This window comes from Meriones unguiculatus, chromosome 19 (genome assembly GCF_030254825.1).
Source record: "Meriones unguiculatus strain TT.TT164.6M chromosome 19, Bangor_MerUng_6.1, whole genome shotgun sequence".
NCBI classification, from domain to species: Eukaryota; Metazoa; Chordata; class Mammalia; order Rodentia; family Muridae; genus Meriones; species Meriones unguiculatus.
The window spans coordinates 51380021-51401701 of record NC_083366.1 but is presented as its reverse complement, the minus strand read 5'-3'; the positions used below and the strand labels follow the sequence as shown (position 1 = coordinate 51401701).

The 21681-nt window shown below is 45.5% G+C and overlaps 1 protein-coding gene across 2 annotated transcripts in view; it reads right to left on the bottom strand.

Annotated features, from left to right (window-relative positions):
• Nucleotides 1–7740: 7740 nt before the first annotated feature.
• The window catches only part of Cdyl (chromodomain Y like), a 133875-nt gene continuing 119934 nt past the window's right edge, over nt 7741–21681 (bottom strand). For both annotated transcript variants that reach the window (XM_021652400.2, XM_060372963.1), the window contains 3 exons: nt 17726–17936; nt 10157–10300; nt 7741–9284 (listed from right to left, as the gene is read on the bottom strand). In XM_021652400.2, coding sequence (XP_021508075.1) covers nt 9126–9284; nt 10157–10300; nt 17726–17936 — 514 coding nt within the window. In that variant the 3' untranslated portion in view covers nt 7741–9125. The remainder of the gene's footprint in view (nt 9285–10156; nt 10301–17725; nt 17937–21681) is intronic.

The window sequence follows — 21681 nt, the reverse complement described above, 5'->3', positions numbered from 1 at the left end:
CATGCCACTGTAGCTGCTGTGAGGTCTTGAGTGCCACAGCCATCACAGCAGGAGACAGCGGTACACAGCACTCCGCCTCCCCAGCCCTTGAATTTTTCCTACCTCAGCCTCTGCAATGTTCTTTGAGTCATTTGGAGGTTGATGTACATGTCTCGTTTATCCTCAGCACTGTGACGGGCTGTGAGTCTCTGTGTTGACTCCAGAGCCGTGAATGTTAAATTTCTGTTGTTAATAAGCCTCCCAGGCTGTGGTATTTTGATACAACAACCCAAAGAGACTAAGTTAATGAGTTTAGAGTAGAAGTCATGCTTGGATTACTTCTTGATGTCCAGTACTTAGTGGGAGGAATAATGCGGAGACGATTGCCATGTAAAATGGAGCAGAATAGAACGGAACCTCCTATCAGCCCTTCTGGCCCATCAGTGGCCACACATTTAAGCCTCCTGCTTCAGGGTTTGTGCCTGTCCTGCCTCACACTGGCTTTGGAGGGATGTTTAGTGGGTCAGTGCATAACCCCCTCTCATAAGCAATATATTTTTCGTGGGCTCTATCAAACAGCAGATATCCGAACTTCCTTGGGGCCTTCGCTCTGTAGGTGAGTATTCAAATGAGCACACATCCACCTTTCTTTGCCTAGCCTCTGTAATAAAATTGACAGGCCACTTGCTGATTTAAGACCAGGGCGCTCTTCATCACTTTAGAATTCATGTAGCTCATTGTGTTTTTATGGTCATAGCCCAAGTGCCACTAAGAAGCACACAAGAGTTTATTTATTGCATGGAAGCCAGCCTTCTGGGAACTGTGAACCATATTTTATGAAGCAAAAAGAGACACCAAGGGTGATATCAAGGGAGCTGTCATAAATAAAACACTGACATTTCTTGACTTAGGCTGGGGTTATGGGCAAATAAACCAATCACGAGTCATCAGTGTGTTTAAGACAACCAACCATCTAACACCCCAATTTAGCGACATGCCTTGAGGACGCTGGTGATTCCTGTTGGTTTTTCTAGTCAGCACTTGGAGGTCGAAGTGAGCAAACCTCTGTGAGTTCAAGGCCAGTTGGGTTTACATAGCAAGTTTCAGGGCAGTCAGGGGTACATAGCGAGATCCTGTCTCAACAACAAAATAATAATGTACATATGTCACAGTGCACTTGCATGTTTTCTTGCCAGTGGGTGTGTGGAACTCTTACACAGTGCTGCTGTAGGCCTGTCAGACGCAGGAGTAGGAGCCGCTGGTCTCCTTGAAAGGCTGAGCTATGCCACATCATCACCAGCAGCTAGACATCCAGAGCCTGGGGCTTCCCCCTCTCTCCTGCAGCCACTGCTGGCAACACCTTTGCTTTAGGCCTCCTTGCTCTTGAGGGCCTGTTCCCTAGCTTGGCTTTGCTTTTAACAAAGTCTGAAGAAATGAGAAGTTTTTTAGTTTGGACCCTTCTTTCCCCAACCTCTTTTCTTCTTCTCTCCCTCTCTCCCCCCTCCCCCTTTCTCAATTCCTTTCTGCCTTCCTCTCTTCTCTCTTCCTTCCTATCCATCTCTCCTTTGCCTTCTTTTCTGACCCCCCTCTTCTTCTTTATTCCCTCCCTCCTGCCCTCCCTCCTGTTGTGGGATTCTTATCAAAGAGATGGGATAGCAAGGCTTCTTCAGGAAAACAGCCTTTACTTATGCCAGCAGACTTGACCAAATTTTATTCAGAAGAACCAAGTAAGGGCTTTTATGGAAGTTTTGTTTTTTGGTCCCCCATATATGATAACATAATTTTATTAATTATTTTAAAACCCCAAAATGGGATTGTAAAGATGCATGCCAGGTATGCAAAAGGGTGGACCACTTGGGGAACCACTTGGAAGATGTAGCCAGGCAAGCATTTTGTCAGAGACTAGATCACATGGTGGTCTCTTTGTCCTTGCCCCAAGGTTTCTGGGGAGAGTTACTAAGTATGGAGAGGGATATAGCAGGGAATGGTGAAGTTCAAGAACATTCCAAGGCTTTGCTTGTCCAGCAAGCACGGTTATCTTGTTTAATTTTTCTTTTTCCTCGCTCCCAGGGACGCTACCACATTTATTTCCTCATTCCCTCCTACCTTTCTTCTTCTCTTCCACCCTCTTTTTTCCTTCCTCCCTCCTTCCTTTCCTTTTTCTCCTTCTTTGCCCTTTTCTCTCTTCTTCCTTTTTCTTTCTCTCCTACCTTCCTTTTCTTTCCCCCTTTTCTTCTCTCGCCCCTTCCTTCTCCTTTATTTGCTTTTGTAAAGAACTTTTTTCTTTTGCTATTTTCATCATGATAAAACAGGTGTCACACAGTTTATCATGTGGTACTGCATTCATGCTCATGCTCACAGTGTGGCATGAGTACATTTGTGTTGTTTTGCAGCTGCCATCAGATTGGTTTCTGTTTTGTTTGTTTGTTTGGTTGGTTGGTTTTTTTCAAGATGGGTTTTCTCTGTGTAGCCTTGGTTGTCCTGGACTAGCTTTGTAGACCAGGCTGGACATGAACTCACAGTGATCATCCTGCCTTTGCCTACTGAGTGCTGGGAGTACAGGCATGTGCCACCATGTCTGGCTTTCTGTCTGCTAATTTCTTTGGCCCATTCTTTCTACATTTTTTTTTAGTAACTTACAGGAATTCTTTATTCATCATAGATTGGAATCCTTGTCTAATACATAAATTACAAACACATCTTTCCATTGTCTTTTGCATTTTTGAGTCCTAACTGTCCCCCAAAAGGCTTAGGCGTTAAAGGCTTGGTGCTATTGCAGAATGATGTCACCCTTAGAGGTGGAGCACGAAGTCTTTAGGTCATAGAGTGCGTTCCCTTTAAGGAGGTGGGCCCTGGCTTCTCCTCCTCTCTCACTCCTTGGCCACAGCTAGTGGTTCTGCTCTGCTGTTGTGTGTTGCCTCAGACAGGACCAAAGCAGCAGGGGCAGTTAGCATGGGTGGGGACTTCTGAACTCAGACTAATCCCTTCTTCTTTGTCTGTGGATTTATCTGAGGTATTTCTTCCAGTGCACAGACACTGACTACAGGAGACTTCCTTCCCAATGACGATGGGTATTTCTTAACCTTACAGTCATCCAATTTGTGATATTTTTCTTTTGGGTTAGTGCCTTCCAAGTCAGCATCCTTCTCCAGTGTTTTATTTATTTAAAAAATGTATACTGGGGACTGAATTTAGGACCTTATATTGCTAGGCAGGTATGTTAGAACAGCTCTTCCTTCTTCTTCTTATTCACAAATCTAATATTTAATTTTTTGCTTGTCTATTTTTATTAGCATATAGTAATTTCACAGAGTAACTAGTTACCTTTCAGCATTTCCATACATATGGAATAAAGTCCTTCGATCTAATTTACATTCTTTATATATTAGGAAACAGGATCTTTCAAAGTTGTCCGTCTTGGCCTTGAGACTTACTGGATAGACCAGGTTAGGACCTGAATTTGTGATCTACGTGTATCAACCTGTGAGTAGCTGGGATTACAACTGTCCTCTCAGGCCCAGCCTCCTATAAAACGTTCAAAACCCACATTGACCCAGTAAGCACCACTATTTTGGTGCCTATTTTGAGGCACTAAAATGAAGCAGTATTATTGTTTTGTTTTGATTTTTTTCCAGACTTGATCTTCTATTCTGTACAATGCCTGTAAGGTCCACGTCATTTCCCTAGGGTGTATGTGGGATGAGTCTCATTGTTTCCTGACATTTGAATATCAGTCCTGAACTGGGGATAATGGGTCTGAGGCAGGCATGTGCTATTCTCAGATCCACTGGCATCCCAGTGGTGTGGGATCTGAAGAGTGGAAGGGTGGCATCTTTGGGAGGAGCCAGCTCAGAGAGATGGTGATGAGAACAGAATGAAAACATGGATGAGTCTGCAGCTCCAGCTGCACTCCACATAGTGGTAGGGTAGGGGACAGAGCTGGTGAGCAAGACCTTGTGAGCAGAGCAGAGGAAGGAGAAGCAGCTCTGGCAGGGGTCCCCACAGCCTCCTGCCACTCTGTGGTACATGGGAGAGAGGCAAGGCTGTGCCAAATGGCTTTACACACCATACCTCTGGCACCCAGCATTTGGTATTGACCACAGACTGTACAGAGCCTGCCTTACCTGGATGAAAGAAATGTAAAAACGGGTACCATAGAACTTGTGTGTGTGGGGGGGGGCAGGGCAAGTGCTGGCATGTGAGGGTAGGGCCCTAAGGTACTTAAAGCTAGGGCATAGTATCCCAAGAAGGAATGACACCTGCTCTTCTCCCCTCTCTCCCTCCCTTTCTAACCTCCCTCTCCGAGATGAGAATTTGAAGCATATGATATAAGTCAAACAAGGTTTCTTTGGGTAACAGCCCTGGCTGTCCTGGAACTCTCTTTGTAAACCACGTTTGTCTCAAACTCCCAGGCGGGCCTCTGCCTCCTGAATGCTGGGATTAAAGGCATGCACCCCCACACCCTGCTATAAGCACCTTCTAAAGAAAAGTGCCTGTTCAGTCTGGAAGCCTATTGTGAGTAGCCTACAGATTGAGACCTGAAGCCTTTCTGCTTGGGGTGGGAGAGCCTGAAAAAGGTCCGAAGAAAAGGGCATCCAAGAGGTACAGGAAAGCCTTTGGAAGTGTCTTTACAAGGCACGTGTGAAGTGACTTCATTCTGTTATTTCCTGGAGTCCACATCTACTGAAACTTGTCCCGTTGTCCACGTTAAATGCATGTGATGTTACCCTTCAGTGAGGCCGGGCGCCCTGGCAGTCTGCTATGGTCTGATTCAAATCTGTTCTCTAATTAGGCTAAATGTTACTCTCCAAATGGAGGCAGGCTGCAGGCAGGACAGCGTCTCCCAAGCGTAGAGTAGCACTGTGTGTGTGTGTGTGTGTGTGTGTGAGAGAGAGGGGGGGGTGCATCATGTCTGATGATCCTCAGTACAGAGCAGAGGATCTTATTGTTGGGAACGTTAATTACATCCTCTTGTGAAATGAACATTATGATAATTTTTCCTCCAAACGCTGTGTTTGTGCAAACCTTATTATTTAAAGCTTCATAGAATATCTCTAGTAACAAAAAGGAAAAAAAAAAAAAAAACCAAACCGAACAAATAGGTGGTGACTGCCACAACGGGCTGCTATTAGCAAAATTTACAGTGAGATATGAAGGTCGCCTTTCCTTTTTATAAATACCCCATGTCACCTGGTGAAGGAGACAATATTCCAGTGGTAGTCTAAGTGTGGGCCAGCAATCGCAGGGTCCACAGCCCTTCTAGGAAGAGACTGGAAGCCTGCTGCACAGGTGACCTCTCTGCAGTCCTCTGCTGTGTTGTTGGAGGCGGTGGGCTGCTGGGGGTCTTTGGTGAAGGGACCGGAGGCCACAAACAGGTCCCCATGCCAGCACTAGGCTCAGTCCTCCCCTCAGCGCTGGTGGATTCATGAGATCCACCAGTCTGGCCAGGGAAGGAAAGGTCCGCTGAGCTTAAAGCAGAACACTGCAAGCCCCTCCCCCCAAAAAAAATTACAGGCCTTGTGATAAAAACTAAAACCATGATGTGGAGGCACACACCTGTAATTCCAGCACGTGGGACGTGGAAGCATGAGGATGGAGAGTTTCAGGGCAGCCTAGGGTACATAGTGTGAGCCTGGATGTCCCTTTAACCACAGGCCACCCTGAGAAATGACAAAGTGAAGCTGTGGATCCTAGGATGGAATCAGATTATTATTGTTACTATTACTTTTTGAGACAGGGTTTCTCTATGTAATAGGCCTGGCTGTCCTGGAACTTGCTCCATAGACCAGGCAGGCCTGGAACTCACAGAGATCCACCTGCCTCTGCCTCCCGAGTGTTGCTGTTAAAGGCATGCACCATCATGCCCAGCATGGAATCAGCTTTTAAGTGGTGGCATCAGATTCCACTCATTCAAATAAGTTACACTTTGAGAATCTGACTTATGCTTCCTGAGATAGGAAGGGACCAGATACCCCATCAGCGAGCTGATATGTGTTAACAATTAATTAATTTTATCAGTTTGTGAAGATTAAAACACTGTAGAGATTTATGTGGAAAGTTAAAAGTTTCTTGTAGTCAGTCATATACACCAGAGATAGGAGTGACAAGGAAGGCCAGGGCTTGGTGTGTATTCTCTGAACATGGAATGACGCCCTTACTTACTACTCAAGCGAATGGTTGGCTTCTGCTTTCGGTACTGCAACTGCGTCAGCCCAGGGGACCTGGGAGAGGCATGCACCCCAGATGACATCCATTCGTGAGCTTGAGACAGCGAGTGGCAAGAGTTCATGTAAGAAGGCAAAGGTTACCTCATTGTAATGGAGCCTGGAGCTTGGTCATTAAAGTTGGGATAGTGGGCCAGTGAGAAAGGCTCACTGAGAGTTTGCAGCACAAGCCTGGCCACTTAGAAAAGATCTGACTCAACCAAGTCGTCTTCACACACGTATGGTCAGCATGTTCCCTAGCATGGGGCCCTGGCAGACCTTCACTTTGGCAGCGCTCCTTGAACCCCGGGGGCTGGAGCTGAAGGACAGAGGCAGGCCCAGGGACATCTCTGGGAACACGAATCCCCATTTTTTTTTTTGTGATCATTTATGCTTTTCTCCTCTTAGGTTGTACCCCAGAATCACAGGTTGGCCAAGAAGTTAAGTTTTAAGTCCATATTAAAATCATCCAGTGCTCTTTCACTAAAGCAGTCACTTGTTAGATCTTGCAGAGACTGTTTAGAACACGACTAGAAGAACAGGGACAGGGACAGGGACAGGCCTCCGGGGTGGGATTGGCTAAGTAACTTAGTAAAGGTCATTTTTAAATGCTTGCCTGGCGCAGCACCCAATGAAGCAGAAATAGCTGTGGACAGACCACCACGATTTTCTTATGAAGTTCAATGCTTTTCTTCAGTTTTGAATTTTGAGCCCAACCCTGCTTCAACCCACTCGGCCTGTGCATGCTCTGCCCCTACAACACACAGGGTTTTATATGTTCAGAGGACATCAAGAAGGGCTGTTCTTCCCCCAGGTTGGAGTACAGACAAGCTGACTGACCCTATTGGGCCAAGGTTCCTAGATGCCTGGTCAGCTAGCCCTGTGTAGTTACGGTAAAGCCACGCAGACGATTCCTACCTGAGAGGAAGCAGTTTTTACCCTGATTGGACCTCCACAGGCAAGAGGAGCGCAAAGGATACTTACTTTCCCTTGGGGACTGGCACCCACCAGGCTGAGCAATGATGTCAATGTTCCGGGGCCCCAGTTTTCTTACAATAACTTGGAAGACAAGTGTTCCCCTTCCTCTTGACTCTCCCTGGCATGTCTTTATCCCTTGCAAAAGGTCTCTATCAGGAACACCTTCCCACACATTTTTAGAGCACAAACCTTGTGCTTTCTCATAAGCTTTAGGTGAGTCACACCTTGGGGCAGGAAAGTCATGGGCTAGGGCAAGTTGGTGATGAATGAATACAGTAAAGAGAAGCCACCGGGGGCTCACGGAGCAGGGCCCAGGAGAGGCAGTGACAGACCTAGCCAATCAGTCCCAGGACCCTTTTAAAGTCACTTTTGTGGGTGCCAATTTGGAGAATCCTCTTTGGAGAAGACACACAGTTACCAGAGGGTAAGAAGCAGTGGTGGTGGACAGTGGGCTGCAGCCCCCGAGGGCAAACCCCAACATCTATGCACATTTGTGAACCTCACAGAAAAACCCAGATTACCCCCCCTCCCCCAGGAAACCTGGCAAGGGAAGAATACATCCAGAAACATTCCCAGTGTGTTAAGAAATATTAGTTTTATTTAACCAGTTTTCACAGCTGAATATTTATTCTATAAAAACTTTACAGAGTGTACAGTTTATATATAGTTCAAACTACTGAACAAAAGAGTAGGTCCCAGATGCAAAAATACTGTACCAATCCATCCAAGGTAAAGACAGATTTACACACTGCACAGCGCTCCACACGGCTGGGGAGGCGTCAGTTCTGAGTATAAACTTCAAAACTGTACAAAAATAAGGTTTCGATTTTATTTCAATCTTCATACATTCAATATGATTGCAAGTCTAGAAGCCTAAGGAGTAATAGGCGCCTGTGGTCAGGAACCAGTCCCCACACCACGGGGTGCTCGTGAACACGATACCGTGTGTGCAGTATACGGCTGACATAAAAGCAGAGACCGCCAACAATAAATGTCAAATATAAGGTAGTTCTTCTCTGTTTTGAAAGGAGTTTCTGTACTTAATAGTGTGCCAAGAGAATTTTAAATTAAATAAAATATATTCTAAGTGAACCTAAAAATTACACTTTATAAACATAAAAAATACTTTTTTTGGTGTAATACATCAATCATATCTGCAGATAGACAAACAAAATTATGCAAAGTAGTATTTCTCACCCAGCCACAAGAAGCACTTATGTAGTTATTTTCCAAAAGGGTCAGAAAAAATTATTTAAACTCATTAATGCTAATTTGTAACTTAGCAAGTAACACTCGAGCTCCGGAGTAACTCATCCGCTTTCTCCAGAGACACTGACTTCCTCATGCTAGCTGGGTAAGAAAGGGGGCGTGTTCAGAAAGGGAGAATCTGAGGGCATCTCAGCATGAACCCACAGCCCATGTGGGATTTCCCATCAGCGATGCTTTTCCTACAAGGTCGGTCTTGTTTTCGGCATTGAGGTACTTACACACCCCCTACCCCTAGATGCGGGAACGTGTTTCAGACATTTCCGCACCTGTTTCAGCAGAGGGAGGAAGCTGAGGCTGGCTAGTGACTCTTTAGGGTTTGTAATCTAGATTAAAAAAAAAAAAAAAAAAAAAAAAGTAAAACAAACATTATTCCAAGCTCTTCTGTCACCCAAAATGAAAACATATTACCTTTTAAAAACAACAACAACAACAACAATAACAAAAAAACCCCACAACTAGTTTACAGGAAAATTAGAGCTTCCAAGAGCAGCCTAGTGCTCAATTACATTTTTAACTTGTGTATACATGAGTATAAAATAAAGACGTTTGGACAAAGAAGCTTTGTAGTTATTTTAAAGTTACAGTACTTAAAAACTCCTCGAAATAAATAGCTTGGATGTTTCCAGTCCTGCTTTCAAGCATGAGCTACTGTTGAGGAGGACTGTGGTACTGGGAGCCACCGGGTCGGCCTGCCAATCAAAACTCATCGATTTTCCTCTGCAAGTACTTTAACATGGAGTCCATTCCCTGGGCGGAGCCCCAGATCTTCTTCAGCACTTCACACTCTCTCTCGTTGGCCTGTTCCAGCTCCATCTTCATGTTGCAGCGCACCAGGGCTTTGGATTCCTCCAGCACCTGCAGCAGTGACAAACAGGAGGTTGGTCACTTATCTTTACCTATCAGTTCTGTCACAGCTTAGTACACTTAGCCCTCTGTATCCATGAGTTCCACATCCCTGGACTGAAATATGCAGAAAAAAAAAAACAACAATGTTTATACTGACTATGCAGACACTATTTCTCATCTCGAAATCTAGCACAGCCTTTGCTCACACAGCACTACGCTGCACCAGGCACCATCCACAGAGACAACTCGGGAGTGCAGGCAGAGGCGCACGTAGAGTGTAAGCAGGCCACGCTGTGCAAGGGACTTCAGCACCTGTATGCAGATCCTCTAACCACGGTGGAGGGATGGATCTCGGGCACAGAGGGATGTCAGGATATTTAACACTGGAACCGGGAACCTGAAATGGCTTATGATTTCCAAGGGAAGTGGTTTGTTTCGCTGAAGTGGACATCCACGCTACTGAGGCTCCGTGAAAACCCCTAAAGTGCTTTCAGATGCGATTTCATAAAGAGAGCACAGCTTGGTTTCGACTATGATGGCTGCTCCTGTGTCTGCACACATTTCATACACTGCATCATTGGATGCAGTGCACGTTGGAAGACTCATGTAGCACATCTACTGAACAGAAAAACCAAGCCTACACCTATGTGTACCTAAGCATGTGCCTGCATGAAGGGACTTTGCAGACAGTAAGAAATGGCTAACACTGGGCGTGGTAGCCCTGCGTTAGGTATCTGAAGTACTAAATGTCAGGCTGGTGTCCACTTCCGCAGGGAAGACCAGCTGAAAAGACCTGGAATACGGCGCGACTCTAATTTCCATGGAGGGGAAGGGATTTGTTCATCATTTTTAAAAAAACAGAATAATAGATTTTGACGTACAACTGGGTTACACGAGACCAGCTCCTTGATGCGAACCATGACTTCCTGGGTGAAGGTCCCTGGCCAAAACACCTGGGAGACCAGGCCCTTGCCGCACGCCTCCTGTGCCGTCAGCTTCCGCCCACTGAGTAGCATTTCATTTGCCTGAAGGGAGAAAGAGTTGACAGGATGTGAAACACGAGGGGGGGGGTGGGCTGAGAAGATGTCTTGGAAATTCAGCCCTCAGAAAATTTCAGGTGAGGACAGATTGTTGAAGATGTCAGAATCTGCCTCATATCCTCTAGTGGCCGCTAAGAACGGAACATGGACAAGCCACGACCAAATGGGTGGATGGAGAGAGTAACACTGTGGGCCAGTTTAAAAAAAAAAAAATATATATATATATATATATATATATATCTCTTTCTTCATGATGAAATTCAGAGTCACATGGGCTTGGAGGAAACCTAAAGTAGAGGCCATTTTGTGGTAAGTCTGAGGTTGCTGGTGTAACTTCCTTTTTCACACAAGTGAACTCATCTAAAATGCAACCTGGGTACTTGAGCTACTACCAAGAGTAAGGAACTGAACCCAACATAAAACTCCCTGTATTCCACATACAGCCAGCAGATGCCCTCTAGACAATGCTCTGAAGACAGTGGCATGTCACTGCCAAAGGGATCACACCTTAAGAAGCCACACTCTGGTCATATGTGCTTCTGTTACTGTCATTCATTCTAAAAGGTCCTCAGTTACAAAACTGACTGGAGAAAATGAATGTAACTTTGTTTTTAAAAGGGACAGAAGTGGATTTGAGGCCACTGTTCAAGTCCCGGCTTATGGACCTGGGCATCACTAACGACAGGCTCACAGTGGCCGAGGCAGGCTAAGACAGAGAGGATTTGCCCAACAGACTGTACCGGGTAGCAGCTGATGTGACCAGACCGGACTGTGGCTTGTCCTTGCTGAGACCCCAATGGTCCTAATGACCTGATCGTAAACTTCTCAGGCCCAAGTAAAACACACATTGGGCGACTCTCTTTCAGAGGCAAAAATTATGAAGAGGCCCTCTGGTAATCAATGTAACCTTTAGATCACACTGAGTATGAGTCTTTCACAGAGTGCCCGACACACTGGAGATCAAGTGTACAGCAGACTCACTGTCCTTCGACCACGACAGATACTGTGAATGTGTGTGTGTATGTGTGTATTATGCACACTCCTCAGAAGAGTCTGCAAGGTTTTGAGTGCATCATCCAAAGTGTAGACAGCCATTTGTGCTCAGTCTTGCACAAGCTCACAAGCCTGGGACGTTCTCTGAAAGGATAGGACAGCCCCTGTTGGTGAAATGACAACCCATAAAAACCTTGATTTGACCTTGTTTTGGTAGTTAAGATAATTTCTTCACAGGAATACACCCAAGGGAGACGAGAAAGGAATGCCCTGCCCCCACTCCAGTCACACACAGTGGGAGGAGCTGCAGTGCACCAGGAACGTTCTTTCCGAGACTGAGCTTCTTTGGTGACAACACCCCCAGTCACACTTGTGCCCTCTAGGCAGCAGATACTAATGAACTTGGCCTTCCCTGGCTCTCCTGTGGTCTTCATCGTTCTCATTCTCTCTTCCCCCACTTTGAGACAAAGAGCAGACCAGCCTTGAATTCACGAGCCTCCTACCCCATCTCCTAACACATCCTTCTTCATACATGCCACTTTCTGCTCCCAGCCCACCACACTGCTTCCTTTCTGTGTCCATCTCTTTTCTTTGGGTTTCCTGTTAGGAACAATTGTCTTTCCTCTGGCCTACACACTGTCTTGGTGGCTTGTCTCCCTTCTCCTGGCCTGCCTAGCTCAACACACACTTGTTACTGTACAGTCTTTTATCGTCTGTGTTTTCACCCCTCATTTTACATGTTTGGGATGTGCAGGACAATGAGAGACATTTTAAATTTTTTTTCAAGGATGTTAACAGACAAGACTGATTCAAGACTGCTAATGCATCCTTTAAACAGCACCAAGTCTGTTTAAGACACAACCAACAAATCACAATAACTCCAACCCCTACCAACCAACAAAACTCATTAAGAAAAACCAGACAGAGCTTCACCCTACCATTCTGCAAGGTCTTAAAATGGGAAGCTTTAAAGGTGTGGGGAGGAAGGAGGGCAGGTCACACTGCCTCCAGATGTAAAGAGATAGTCAGGACTGCTCTTGTGCGGGTGAACTTGGGGTTTGAAATGAGTCCTTGGCTTGACAGACACACCTTCCGCTATACACACGAGCAGGACCTGGTAGTGTTTAAGCCTGGGCCATCCTTTGTGTTCCCCTTAGCAAAGGCTACCCAAAGTGCCAACTGCTGTGACTGAACCTGAATACACAGGTGTGTGTATGTGTGCGGATTCTTGCAATGGAACAGTGACGAGGTGTATGGTGCACCCGAGGTACTCTATAGGTGTCTGCTGCTGCGGGCTCACGCCACACCCACCAGCAGCTGGGCAGGTAAGTGTCTGGCCCTGTGGGACAGTGAGGAAGGCTCACACAGCTTGTCACTGTAGGTCATTCTCTCCTGACAACGGTATTCCTTCAGTTAACACTCCTGGTAGAACTTACTCACACCACTAGGGAAAGCCACACTTGTCCCACCCAGGCTTGTCTCTGGCTCTGAAAATTCAAATGCCACTAAAGAAAGTGTATCATTTTAGCAGTTACTTTCAACGAGAGCTGTCACAATACACGTCACCTCAACAGCATTCAGTTACTCGCTAAAGAGGCTTTAGTCAGATACTCTGCTCACAGGCAGGAATTAACCTGTGTGTGGCAGGCTCTCAGCAGGTTTTGGGGACATCCTGGGCTCAGTGAGTGTTTGGGGTGCAGTCCTTTGTTGGAGGATGTGGAGTGCCACCACTGACTTCTAATGGCTAGCATGGCTTCAATTGTGGAGTCCTGAAATGTCTTTAGCCATGGCTATATGGTCGATGTGGCCACAGTGAGAATAGCTATGCCATCAGATTCCAGGTTGAGACAAAGAGCAATTACTGGTCAGGACTCATCTGCCAAGGAAACTACCCACCAAAGAGTCGGAATTCATATGGACTGACTTCAAGACATTTGGGGAAATTTCCAAGGCTAAGAATTCTTTAAACTTTAAAATTACATTTTTTTGTTGTATATGTTTGTTGTTGTGTATGAGAGAGAGAGAGAGAGAGAGAGAGAGAGAGAGAGAGAGAGAGAGAAAGAACACATGTATGCTGCAATGTATTGCTCTGAGAGCAGCAGACAACTTTCAGGAGTTGGTTTTCTTCCACACGGCAATCCCCAGGATAGCACTCAGGCACACCTGCTGAGCCATCTCATTGGCCTAGGGCTGATGAATTCTTGAGATCTCCACAGTGACAGCATCTGGCTCAAGGCTCTAAAACAGCACCTGCTGAGCGGTATATGCCTAAGATTGTCCAATACTTCCATCAGATGGGCCCTCTGTGCGCAGCCCCATCTCCTGTCTACACAGAGCATACAGTACAGGGAGATGGCACTGTCAGATTTTCAATTTCAGCTAAGTAGGTAGGTGATAAGGATTCTTTAATGCCCAAATTAAAAATAACTCTTGTCAAATGATGTATTTTAGTACCTGCTAACAATGAACCTAAAACTGACTTTATTGGTAATGAATGACCTGTGATTTTTAATCTTGATGGGATTTAGAATCACCATGGAAACAAATGTCTATGAGGGATTTGCTAGTTTACTGTCAGGTAGAGTCAGATGATCCCTGGAATGGGATCCTGCAGGGAATAAAATCGAGGAGGAGAGCTCTCTACATTCAATGAGGCTGGTCTGGTAAGCTCCCCTGCCACGATGGACAGCACCCTCACCTGCGATTGGAAACAAACCTGCCCTTAAGTTGATGTGTCATGTGTCTCGTTCCAGCGATACAGAAAATAACTAATACAGGAAAGTAAGCCTGGGGGATCAAGAGTGGCTTTGCTACTGTGATAACACTGATCATGTGGTTAGACTTTGGGCCAGAAAATCCCTCGAAAGCTGTGAAGAGGACACTTACTCTGGTAGAATTTAGAAGACCAGAGCGATGAGAGAAAACGGATGGTAGAGGCTTGGCTCCCTCACTGAAGAACAGAAAGTCTATAGGGAACTGGGAATCTGTATGCATTCCCCTCACAGGCTAAGAATCCAAGTGAGGCTGAATACAGAATGGACCCCTCTGTTTGGTGGAGGAAATATCAAGACAGGACAGCACTCTGGTGCGTGGCGAAGGTACTGCTCACTGATCTCATCCAGGTCCATAGAGAGCAGGAGGTAGAGCAGAAACATCACGAAAAAATATATAGGCCCACAGGGAAAAGGATGCTGAGTGAGTGTAAAGATAACACAGAAGGCAGATGCAACTGTTAAAGGGAAATGGCACCCTCGAGTCCTTTCCGTGGCTGCCACACAGCTAAGGCACAGGGGACGCTAAAGCTTTGGTTCACCGGGACCAGTCTCCACCGCCAAGGGCTGGAGTAAGCAGAACTTGGTACCATTGTTCATAAAGCACTTGACTTTGCAGGTGTGAAGATACTAGACAGACAGGTTCATGGAATCTGCTGCACGGTTCCATAGACAGGCAATGTTCGGCAGGATTCGAGGCGCTGAAAGGCTACCCCATGGATCTGAATATAAAGTTCGAAGTTGTAATAGTGATTCTGGGATGTAGGAGATGGGAGATGGCAGGATCAGGAAGCTATATGTGCTGCAGGCAGTAGAGTTTGGGGGTCAGGTAATCCCTCAAGATCCTTTTGTAGCCCAGACAAGTCTATTATCAGTCCCAGATGACAGATGTGGGACAGATAAAGGACTTGGTGTTTGATCTACTAAATTTAGTTCAGTCATATGCCTTCACCGTTCCCTGTTGGAATGTATTTATTTTGTACTATTGTATACTGGAAGTATGTAATTCTTTTATAGTGTAAGAGAGTACCTTGAATTTAAGATTAGACTTGGGGCTTTTAAAGGGCTGGGACTGCTAAAAGACTATAAGAGCTACATTTTGCATTATGAGATGGCCAGAAGACATGGGCTGGAAGGTTATAGCTCAAAAGTTTTAATTTCTTGTCAACTTGGGTTTATGTTGGCTAACACTGATTGTCAATGGGATTTAGAATCACCATGAAGCAAACTTGGACAAGTCTGTAAGGGAGTTTCAAAGGACCCACCTTAATTAAATGTGGGTTGCATCACTCTGTTTACTAGGGTCCTAGAGAGGAACTGAAGCAGCAAAATTCACTTCTCTCCACTGATGGCAGATGCAATGTGATTAGCTGCCTCAAGTTCCTGCTGCCACAACTGACAGCTGTGAGCCAAATAATTCCTTCCATAAAATGCTTTTGTCAGTTACTTTGTCCCAGCAATCCATGAATTACAGATCCGCTGAGGCTGCTGGAGGGCTTATGACATCACGGACTTGGGAGTTCTCCCAGGACACAAATTCACTCCCTGGCAAGTTCCCTGGGTAACAGTTTGCCCTTGCTCTTTGGATGTCTCTAAGGAAGAGAAGGTGGTCCCAGGCTCTATGAAGGTGGCAGACCAAAAACTGCTGTTGATGATCACGGAAGAAAAGGGACAAGATGCCATGTAGGTTATGGTGAATGGCAGGAAGGTCGCACTTCAGCCCTGGTATTCTGGAGCAAGAATGGGCCATTCTTAGCAGCAAAGGATGCTGGGGACATCAAATGATTACACTGGAAATGTATACCAGGCCCATACATAGAAAATGCCCACAAAACTGTGGTCATCTAAAGTGGCAGAGAAGAAGGAAGTCTAGGTTAGGATAATATGTGTCTGTAGCAGCTATGTGGCCTTGATGAACAGCCAGGAGCCTGAAGACTGGGGAGAAGGGTGTGTAGGGTAGGGATGTGTAAAGGAGAGAAGGGAGGAATGAATGAGAAAGAATGCAACCTGCAGTATCAGATCCATATTCAATAAGGATGGCAATGAATTGGGTGCAACTAACACTGGGCAGTCTTGGTTGCTGGCCATGGTGGTCCTGGTACTATATCCATGATCTGAGGGATGGAGCATCTCACCAGTGACCCCAAAAAGATAGCATGTGACTTTGCTATAGCATGTGACTTTGCTATTGTAGCTTGACTGTCAAAGCTGAGGTACTTGCATGGAATCATTCCCAAGGATACGGGTAATGACCTGATGGTCCAGTGAGAACTAATGGACTTGGCCTGAACCAGACCATAGGTCCCTAGGCTTTATCAGTTTAGATAAGAGAGTTCCCCTTCCCCTACATCTTCCTACATGCAGGCTGCATCTTCAGATGATAAAACACAGGAAATTACTAGGCTTTATTATAAATGGTACTGATCTTGCTAGCTTCCTCACTGATGGTTTTTTTCTATGAACCCAGGAGCCCACTCAGGGCCCTGCCCTATCTTTTACCATCTCCTATGTCCCTGCTGCTTCTGAGAAACATTGCTCAGCAAGTACCTGAGGCTTATACATGGACTCTATCAAGTGCTATGTGATCCGACCACAGCAGGAGCCCTCACTGGGGATGTGCATGGCCAGCAAACATGTGCTTCTTGTTGATGATGTTCTTTGGCAGAGGGTCCGCAGTGTGAAGCTGTGGTTGCCTCTGCATTTTCTGGGGTATTCTGAGGTCCATGTATGCTGTTTATAGGTTGACTGCTGTATGGGAGCACTTGCTAGGCCTTTCCACCACAACCAACAGAGGAAGCACCCATCCTTTCCCTTCTTTGTAACGCTTGGTGGCTCTGATAGAAGCTTCTTATTGTCTAATCTCCCTCATCAAGATATCTCTTCCAGGAAGAGGCACTTGGAGATGTTCCTTCCTTCAACTGGGTAGGAGTTGGGTCTCAGGGGCACAGACCACAAGTGGTTGTGATCACTTCCAACAAAAGTCTGTTACCCCACTTGGGAGTGGTGCTGTCGGCAGATGGCTGCCAGCTCCTCAGGGAATGCATTAGTTCTGTCATTGTGTTCATGGGTAACACTCTTCCTGTGAGGCCCACACACAGTGATAATGGACATGAAGCAGCCATGCAAGCCCACAGGCAGGGTATGCTGCAGAGCTGTGTATGTGTCTCAACAGCTCTCTACCAGGCACTCGCTATCGGAAACTTCCTGCAGAAGTCACCTGAGGAGAACCCCATCCATGACATTACTTTCTGTCTTAGTTCAAGTCTGTATCTGCTTGTCAAAACACAAGCTACAATATAAGCATTAATGAGTACAGATGGATTTGTTTAAACAGTTTGAAAAAAGGAAAACCACAGAAGCGGGGAAACCCTTTGCTTTCCTATGCACGCTGCGCCCCCTGAAGTGAAGGATTTTGGATGGAGAGTGGATACCAGTGTTAACCACGCAGAGCCGTAAGCTCCTAGGGAATGGTGCACAACAAACAGCACAGAGTTCGTGGCATTTCATGAAGCAAACCGAACTGTTTGTATAGCTGGTATGGGAAGGCCCCACAGAATGGCACACTACATACATCATGTACAACAACAACCAAGCTAGATCTCCTCAGGACGGCTTCTAGAATGAGTTTGTTTTAAATGGTACTCACAGATGCTCCTCCCATAATCTTGGGAAACATAACGGTAGAGCAGCCATCTGGACTCTGTCCGAAGGTGGTATAGGGTGTTTGAAACCAAGCTTTTTCGTTAGCCCAAACCACATCACAAAGAGGCAATATGGATGCTCCTAGTCCAATGGCTGGGCCATTAACTGCTACAATAATAGGCTTCTTAAACTGAATGAAAGTATTCACGAAGTTTCTAAAATGAAAAATAAATGGGGAATTACTGAAAACATTGCATAATTTGAGCAGATGAAAAAAGTCTATCATGGAATTCAATTTACCAAGATGTAAACTCTACGAAAATCATTAAGAGATGAGATTTGCTTAAGGTGCTCTCTCAAGCTGTGGGCCATGGGTTTATTTGCTGTATGCTGTATGTACGGCTTAAAAACAGCCTGGCAGAAAGGCGCTGCCACAAAGTCTGGGCCTGTAGTTGGTAGGGCTTTCTACCCAGTACATCTTGCTGGAGTCCAACCGCATTTCAGGGCTCATGACCAACCAAGGAGTGATTCTGACGAAGTTTGGTTTGGGACACACCAAGAATGTCTGAAGTTGAGTGAACAATAGTGGGCTAGGAATCAGAAAGCGTGGGGTCAGACCCAGCCCTGGTACGTGACTTCTGACCATGGTTAGCTGGCAATAACGTGAATTTATCCTGAACTACACTGAGTGACTGCCGGGAGATAGAGACTGGGTGGTTTGAGACACCGGACTGGCAAAGGAGATCCGACTGCAGCAGGAGCTCAAAGGACAGCAGTGCCCTTACTGCGCAAGTGCATGCCCAGTAAACAGAGCCAATGCTACCTGAGGGCTTGCGTCAGGCTCAGGATGGAAAAGCAAGTCAGTTTTCGGATGGGGAAAAACACCTGGAAGCTGGCTATGTGTTCGGAGATGGCTCCTTGTTACGATTTAACATGGTGGAGCAAAGGCAAAGAACCAAATGTAGACCGGAGTCCCTCGCAGGCAGGATGAGCCATAATGGAAGGTCCTAGAGCTATTCATGACTGGATTCTAAACCTGGGCCTAACTCTTAGCACTGTAAAGAGCCAACAAAGTGTTTTCCATAACTCAACAATTTAAAACACTGGAGCAGTGAGCTCACATCTCTGAAAATCATAATACCAGTAGTTTAGGTTGTCCCTAAGCCTAGGGAGGTGACCCAACGAAGGACTGCAGAGTTCAGCAGCTTGCCACCAGGCTGCCTCCAGGCTGAGCAGAAGATATTCAAAGTTTATGGGATTTCTGACTTGACAAGAATTAAGTCATTCAAATAAATGGTCTGCACTAAGGGTTCCTAGATGAGAAAGCCCGAGGAGCCGTTAGAAAGACCACAGTGGGGCTTGCTATAGGAAGAGAGCCAGGCAACCTCTGAGCAGGCTGGTGCTGCAGGCACAATCTTATTGCCTTCTGGGGATTGAGGGTCAGTAACCTGGGTTGGGACTCCACGGCCTATGCTGTCCCTGACACCTTTTGGAAAGGTGACTGCTAAAATCGTGGTTTCCATGACACGGAGCAGATATTCTTACAATATGTACTCCACATACCGAGAGCGCCGCCATAGTGCCGAGATCTAGAAACCACAACGGGATGGTAATTAATGTGAAAAGAATGATCCGAATGGTAAAATAATTCTACAGAGAAATAATATAAGGATTTATAGTTTGTTTAATACTGCTATACCAGTTTACATTAAAAAAAAAAAACCTGTTTCTGAAGTCTTTGTTTGTTTGTTTCTAAAGTCTTATGGGGAAAAAAAAATCTTAAGACTTTATTGTTGCTTGGAGTAACTTCAGCTGAAATGATGGCTCTTTCTGGAAGGGTCAGAATTCTAGTCTGGAACGCTTTCCCCTTTTTATCGGGAACTAACCGCTCTGATGTGTCAACTGAGATAACAGATAGAGACAAAGGCCACACAGAAAATCCCAAAATCTGACAGCATCCTTTCTAGCACAAACTTCTCAGGGCCGTGAAGGATTAGTCTTGCGAGCATCAAGTCAAGATACAATGCTCCCTAAGGGGAGGCACTGACTCTCCTCAGGCCAGGGCCCCTGAAGAGCCAGTGTCAGAGGAAGGAGCTGCCTATTTCTTTTGGAAAGACTTGGCATTAAGCAAAATTCCTGCTGGGAAGAACATTTACTAATTTGGTATCAAAACGCTAGATAATCTCACATAAGGCTGGGGGCTGTTTGGACAAAGTGGAGCAATGAGGATCTAGAATTGTTACCAGACAATTTGCTGCCCTTATTCAGCTGAGTTAAACAGAAGAAGAGGTGCCAGCTGTGAGTAGACTCCCGGTCCTTGAGCCTTTATTTTTAGTGTCCTGGACACTTCATTATAACACATCTGCAAAGTGGCTAGCACCAGCAAGGTGTGACAATGGACAACCAGTGTTTAACTCAATCTTCCCCGGTCTCATTTTTACAAACTCACAACGAAGTCCCTTTGCCTCACAGTTTTAAGGGATCTGAGACAAGGGATACCACAGAAGCAAATACACACGAGCTAACTGAATGTGGCGTGACTCACTGTTTACTTGACCTGCTAAAGTATAGCAAGAAAAACTCCTATCAACAAGAATGTATTTGCTTCAAGACACAGGTATGTTTTGCTGAAGTAGGATTTGGCTGTTTATGACAGACATGTGGAGGGTGGAAAACAAAAAGAAAATAAACATTTAAAATTACTTAATACGTTTAGGAAATGAGATTATTTGAATCTGTCTCAATGCTTTTCTTTCTGTTTTTCTAATCCCAACAGCTGCTGTCCAGTGTAACTCAACACTGGAGGGAGAGAGCCTCAGGAAGATTCACATGAGGAGCTCAAGGAAAGTGCACCTGGAAAAAGGAGCCAAACTTTGAGACACTGGCTGGTGAGCTCTATATTTTTAATTTAATTTATTTAATTTTTTTTAAAACCTGGGCAAGGGCTATTAGAACATATACTTTTTTGTTAGTTTTTATTTAATTTCTACTGGGCCAGGGCTATCAGAGCACACATTTTTCTGTGTAGATCCAATGTGAACACATGGAAAAATACTCAAAGCTGCCATATTTGGGTAAAAATCAATCTCAAGTTCATGCCCACTGATCCCAAATGGAGGCCAAGTGTGAGGAACACCTAAAGTTGTCTTGGAGCAGAGCCTCAGTGGCACAGCTGGTAAGTGTGTCATACCGCTATACAGTTGTTTCATAGGTACTGACAATCTGTCAGGGACTTAGGCACATTAAGCAAACAACTTAATTTCCAACTGAAAAAGAAGAATGTGCCACCTACTACTATACCACAAGCCTGAAAAATATTTAGGAGATCAAAAATTCTGAATATTTAGTAATATTATACAATTTCAAAATTCTGAGGAAAAAACTGATCAGGCTATGATCACACTCAGAAAGACAGCCAGCAGGCACAGTCAATCCTTTTACACTGCAACAGGATACTTGTGCAAGTTTCGTGTCTGAGAACTATACAATGAAGTTCTTAAAAAAAACTAAGTTTTAAGTAAGCTTATGATTTTGCGCTGGTCACATTCACAGCTATCCTTGGCTGCCTGCGTGTAGCCCACGGGTTGGATGCTCTTAGAACAGAAGGTGGGGAGCCTCCTTCATCCAGGTGTCTGTTAATTTTGAAAGTGATGAAGGTTACGTAAGGCCAAAGCGATGCCTCGTAATTCCAGGGCCTGGAAGCAGTATCTGTGAGAACCATTTGGGGGATCTGTCATACTCCAGAGGCTCCAACACAGAAAACTGAACAAAACCCCACTCCACCCTGTGTGTGTCGCCTGGGGGCGTAGAGGAGACCAGGAGTGCCATGGGGTAACGCTGAGTTGTAACCTTTCAGAATCTCAGCTCCAGCTCTACAAGGACCTGGGAGTTTGAGAGAAGGTCCAAACTACTTTACTGCACCTGCACACCTGCCAGTCTTTCAATTTTCGATCTGCTAAA